This window comes from Nicotiana attenuata, unplaced genomic scaffold, assembly GCF_001879085.1.
Source record: "Nicotiana attenuata strain UT unplaced genomic scaffold, NIATTr2, whole genome shotgun sequence".
Lineage (NCBI taxonomy): Eukaryota > Viridiplantae > Streptophyta > Magnoliopsida > Solanales > Solanaceae > Nicotiana > Nicotiana attenuata.
The window spans coordinates 200522-206617 of NW_017671978.1; the positions used below are offsets into that span (position 1 = coordinate 200522).

General features: G+C 37.8%; 1 protein-coding gene across 1 annotated transcript; it reads left to right on the forward strand.

The window, feature by feature from the left end:
- Positions 1–1547: 1547 nt before the first annotated feature.
- Positions 1548–5757, forward strand: LOC109211146 (transketolase, chloroplastic). Its single transcript, XM_019374644.1, has 7 exons — positions 1548–2095; positions 2869–2959; positions 3097–3202; positions 3289–3571; positions 3747–3895; positions 3973–4126; positions 4466–5757. Exons 1-7 carry the CDS (start codon positions 1607–1609, stop codon positions 5423–5425), a joined length of 2232 nt encoding a protein of 743 aa, XP_019230189.1. The 5' UTR covers positions 1548–1606; the 3' UTR covers positions 5426–5757.
- The last annotated feature ends 339 nt before the right edge of the window (positions 5758–6096 follow it).

Below are 6096 nucleotides of genomic sequence, written 5' to 3' on the forward strand. Positions count from 1 at the left end.
AAAGTTTAGCTTGAGGTGTGTCAAGGACACTGTCCTTAAGGATATTTCGCCCACACCGAGATAAATAATATTAGGCGTATCCCCCAGGATTCAACAAGCTCTTCTAGTATAACTAGGAGCAGAAACAACAAAGATTTATAAGAAGAAAACCTAGCACCATAGAAAGAAGAAGAAAAGTTGTTATTATTTTTCACTCTCTTCTATGTAAAACCGAAGAAGCATATATAGTGCAAAAAAAATGCACACTCTGATATATAAAATTGTCCAAGCCATAAAGGCTTTTTAAAACCTTCAGAAACGTATGCTTCAAAGTTAAAATCATTTCCAAGCCATAATGGCTTTTTAACTTACTATACGTTAATAACAAAAATATAATGTAAAAGAAAGGATCAAACAAGAATTCACTGACAAACAAATCATTAAAAATTCAATGTCAAGAATGCAAAACGTAAAAGTATTGAAAGCCGCCATCAATTGCCAAACCGTTAAAATTAGATTGTTAATTGAAAATATTCTTTCAGTTACAATACTATCAAGATTATATTAAAATAATGAACCTAGACATAATTGTAAATATTCTTTTTAGATATTAAAATATTTTTGACTCAACAGATTTCTCCTCTTTATGTGCTATTTTTGGCAGCATTAGGTAAGTTTGTTCCTCAAATTACCGTCGAGCAACCTTTTGATAAGGAAAAATAGACATAATTGCGCTAACTTTTATGGTAGAACTAGAAAGAGCTAGGCGATGATTTAGCCATATCTGCCGGAGGCCATCCTCCACTAAATTTTCAGAATAATTGAAAAGGAAAAGAAGAAGAAAAATAGTAAGCCCTCTTGTCAATCCCAGAATCACTGTTCAATCAACCAAACAACTACACAAAAATTGAAGATTGTTAGCCAATAAGCTTATAGTCTTCTTTCAAATATTTTTAGCTCACCAATTTTTGAAAGCTCACTTTCCTCTACCAATTTTTCTTTTCCTAAAAAATTTATACAGCTTTATTTTTCCTTTTTAGTTATATTTATCTTTACTTGGTAATATAAGTATGAGGAAATGACTGCCTATAATAGTCCAGTTGTTAGACGAAGGCGACCACAATTAAACTGGGTAAATGTTTATTTGCGCTTAGCATTTATATCAAATCAAACAATTTACGTTAGATGAATAGACTGATTATATATATCACTTACCAATAATTAAGTGATAAATGTGTATGAAAGAAAATATAGGTCTTGCATTACGTAAACTCAAAGCAAAATTTTTACTACTTAACCCGAATTTGAATTCACTGATATTCAACACATTGTTATTGAGTTGAATTTCCCTAGTCCCTATTATGTTGTTAAAATAAGCTCGAATTTAGAATGAAGATACTTTTTATGGGAAGTGTTTTAGAATTAATTGTATTGGTAAAGTTCGATATTTGGATAATTGAAATCAAACAGGTAACTCATCTCTATTCTCTGTCCGAGCCATAATGAGCCAAAATAAGAAACAGGTAACCCCCCCTTGCTCTCTCCAAAAGCTAACCAACGGCTCACGTATTTCAATTATCCAATATATCTATCTATTCTCCTCCCCAATTATCAATACAGTAGAGCCATGGCCTCTTCATCTTCTCTCACTACTCTCTCTCAAGCAGCTCTCTTTTCTCCTTCTCTCCCTCGCCATGCCTCGACCTCTTCTTCTCCTTCTCTCTCTTTCCCCACTTTCTGCGGCCTTAAATCCACCACTTTCACCACCACCCATCGCCGTGCTCCTCCCTCCTCCTCCACCATCTCTAAACAACAGACTTCTGTTCGGGCCTCTGCAACTGTAGACACATTGGAGAAGACTGATGCGGCCCTCGTTGAGAAATCAGTGAATACTATACGATTCTTGGCTATTGATGCTGTTGAAAAGGCTAATTCGGGTCACCCGGGTTTGCCCATGGGTTGTGCACCTATGGGTCATATACTGTACGATGAAGTGATGAAGTATAATCCCAAGAATCCTTATTGGTTTAATCGTGATCGGTTTGTTCTTTCTGCTGGTCATGGTTGTATGCTTCAGTATGCTCTCCTTCACCTCGCTGGTTATGATGCTGTTCAGGTCTATTTCTCTCTCTCTCTCTCTCTCTCTCTCTTGTGTGTGTGTTGTGTGCGTGTGCGTGTGTGTGTTCTTGTGGATTTATTGGGATGTCCAAAAATGTAATCACTTCGTTTCAATTTATGTGATATAGTTTGACACGAGGCCGATCTTAAGGAAGAAACAAAGACTTTTGAGACTTATGATCTTATACATGTCATGACATTTCTATGGCTATAATAACTTGTGATTGAGGATAGAACTAAATGTTTAAAGTTAAATTGTTTACAAATATAGAAACGTGTCTTTCGTTTTCGAAATAGATTTGTAAGGAAATAGTGTCACATAAACTGGAACAGAGGGAGTATTTGATTGCTTGAATTGTAGAAGATGGAAGAAAAGTTTCAACCAAAAGGGAAACTCAGATGAACATTTGTTGTGATCCTTTAATACTTGGACCAAAAGAAAAGTTTTATATCGAAACACACCCTCTATCTTGCTATTTTCTGTTCAGAATTGGATTTGGATAGTTCTTTTTAGGAAGAAAAGGCTTCAGATTTAATGTTTTCCATCCCATTGTTTTATAAGTTGATAGAAAAATCATTGTTTGATGACTTTGGGCAATACCTGACAATATTTTCAATTGTTTATAGGAGATTGATGGTCTTTAGTTTGATTTGGTATAGATATTTTTGTTTAAGTGACTATCTATGAATTATCTTTGTTATTGAAGTTTAAACTAGTTATATTTGTTCATTATGCCTTACTGATTATCTTTAGTATTACTAACTGATTAGGAAGAGGATTTGAAGAGTTTCCGTCAGTGGGGTAGCAAAACCCCTGGTCACCCTGAGAACTTTGAGACTCCTGGTGTTGAAGTCACCACTGGTTAGTGTACTTTATGCCTATATACTTTTGATAATTATAGATTCATATTTCTGCTTCTGGTGCTATATATTTGCTTCCATAAATTTTGAGTTATGAGTCCATATAATTGATTGTGATCTTCTTTTATTTGTTATTAGGTCCTCTGGGGCAAGGTATTGCCAATGCTGTTGGCTTAGCTCTTGCAGAGAAGCATTTGGCTGCTCGTTTTAACAAGCCAGATGCTGAGATTGTTGACCACTACACGTAAGAGAGTTCCTTGCTCCTCCTAAAACCCTTTTCATTTTGTATTTTCTTGTTTCCCTAATGGCAAATGACTGTTGGCTGTGCAGATATGTTATTCTCGGTGATGGTTGCCAGATGGAGGGTATTTCACAAGAAGCTTGTTCCCTTGCTGGACACTGGGGACTCGGAAAACTGATTGCTTTCTATGATGACAACCACATCTCAATTGATGGTGACACAGAAATTGCTTTCACTGAGGATGTTGGTGCCCGTTTTGAGGCTCTTGGGTGGCACGTGATCTGGGTGAAGAATGGTAACACCGGTTATGATGAGATTCGTGCTGCAATTAAGGAAGCCAAATCTGTCAAAGACAAGCCCACTATGATCAAGGTCCAATATATACTGTCCCGAACTAGGAAGAAATCCTGGAAACACATTAAAAGCATTGCATTTTGTTTACCATATAGTTTATACTGCTCTTTCTTTCTGGCTTTTTGTTTTTCCCTTTGTCTTTCCTCGTTTCTTTGTAATGTCTATCAGTATTCTGACTGTTCTTTTCTTGCAGGTCACTACAACCATCGGTTTTGGCTCTCCTAACAAAGCAAACTCGTACAGTGTGCATGGTAGTGCGCTTGGAGCAAAGGAAGTAGAGGCCACTAGAAATAACCTGGGATGGCCTTATGAGCCTTTCCACGTGCCTGAAGATGTGAAGAGGTTACTATAACATCCTCTTTACCTAGTTTATTTTACCCTCTGCTGTCACTTATATTGGTTTCACAAACTTTCTGCAGCCATTGGAGTCGTCATGCAGCTGAGGGTGCTGCCTTTGAAACGAAATGGAATGCCAAGTTTGCCGAATATGAGAAAAAGTACCCAGAGGAAGCTGCAGATTTGAAATCAATCTTTACAGGTGAACTACCTGCTGGATGGGAGAAAGCTCTTCCTGTGAGTGATTGTTATCTTAATTTCAAATCTCAATCCAAGTTTAACTGCTTTTTGTATAGACTATCTTTATATCAGTCCTTAACTTTTGATTGGGGTTTTGCAAATTGTTTCTATTGCAGTAAGCGAGAGCTTGTCTTCATTTGGATTTTCCAAACATTCATCTATCTTTTCTGACTACAAGGCCCTAAATTCTAAATAAAATTGAAATAACTATTTTGGCATAACTGCTCCTAAGTCAGCTTTCCTCTAATATGGCTTTGCCAAAAACTGATAATTTCTGTGGCTTTTGCAGTATCAAAATTATCTTAATCAGTTATTTGTATGTTTTCTTGATCTCAGACTTACACTCCCGAGAGCCCAGCTGATGCCACCAGAAACTTGTCACAACAAAACCTCAATGCTCTCGCCAAGGTTCTACCCGGTTTCCTTGGTGGTAGTGCTGATCTTGCATCATCAAACATGACCCTTTTGAAAATGTTTGGTGACTTCCAAAAGAACACTCCAGAAGAGCGTAATTTAAGGTTTGGCGTTCGTGAACATGGTATGGGAGCCATATGTAATGGGATTGCTCTGCATAGCCCTGGCTTTATTCCTTATTGTGCTACTTTCTTTGTGTTCACTGACTACATGAGAGGAGCCATGCGAATTTCAGCCTTGTCTGAAGCTGGAGTTATTTATGTTATGACCCACGATTCAATTGGTCTAGGAGAAGATGGTCCAACCCATCAACCTATTGAGCACTTGGCAAGTTTCCGTGCAATGCCCAACATTCTGATGTTCCGTCCAGCAGATGGGAATGAGACATCCGGTGCTTACAAAGTGGCTGTCCTCAGAAGGAAGACACCATCAATCCTTGCCCTCTCTCGACAAAAGTTGCCTCAACTTGCTGGAACTTCTATTGAAGGAACAGCAAAGGGTGGCTACATTGTATCAGACAATTCTTCAGGCAACAAACCTGATGTCATTTTGATCGGTACTGGCTCAGAGTTAGAAATTGCTGTCAAGGCTGCCGATGAACTCAGGAAAGAAGGAAAGGCAGTGAGAGTTGTTTCCTTTGTCTGTTGGGAGCTTTTCGATGAACAACCAGCTAATTACAAAGAAAGCGTCCTTCCAGAATCTGTTACAGCTAGAGTTAGCATTGAAGCTGCATCAACATTTGGGTGGCAGAAAATTGTTGGAGATAAAGGAAAAGCCATTGGAATTGACGGATTCGGTGCCAGTGCTCCTGCTGGAAAGATATACAAAGAGTTTGGTATTACAGCAGAGGCTGTTGTAGCTGCAGCTAAAGAAGTTTCTTAGGCCTTATTAGTTGCCATTCTTGGTTGCTGGTGGTCTACTGAATTGATTTCATTTAGGTTATGAGATGTGATATAATGGTGGAATGATATCAAATGGACTCTCGCCACAGTTCACAGACGCCTGGGATTCAAGTAAGGATGAAACTTCTTTTTCTTCAGTTGAGCGTAGAGCCATGAGAATGAATCCAAGATTAGGATAGAGATTAGGTACATTGATGATCCTGAACTTGTACACTTACACCATATGTTGAGTTTGTAATCTTGTTTGGTTGATTGATCACAAATGTCTCTTTCTCAATTGGAGTTTCATGTGTAGAGGCCTTTTTTTCTTCATTTTTATGCCATATGGTTCATTCTGATCAGAAGCAATTGAACCTTATAGTTTTTTGACCAGTTTGATGACATGTTGGAGTGAAGGAATCAAATTGCTTCTATACACATTTTCCTTCTAAATCTGGGAGTCTTTCTAAGCAACAAAATGTGGCCCCAAACAAGGATTAGAGGATGAAGGATTTGGATTCATTGGTTATGTGGTTGATCAGCTTTTGTTGCCATGTGGTAGTTGAATTATCTGGCCTGTCCTCTTTGTCTCCTCTTCTCCCACTTCTCTTGAGTGGTAATTATGTGAAAGTTATGGGTCCTTCAAGCTATTTTTAGTCAGATCCTTATTTT

Coding starts and splice junctions, on each gene's coding strand:
- LOC109211146 (XM_019374644.1), top strand. CDS start 1,607: ATGGCCTCTTCATCTTCTCTCACTACTCTCTCTCAAGCAGCTCTCTTT. Junction 3,203..3,288: donor GAGATTGTTGACCACTACAC/GTAAGAGAGTTC, acceptor TTGGCTGTGCAG/ATATGTTATTCTCGGTGATG. Junction 3,896..3,972: donor GTGCCTGAAGATGTGAAGAG/GTTACTATAACA, acceptor AACTTTCTGCAG/CCATTGGAGTCGTCATGCAG.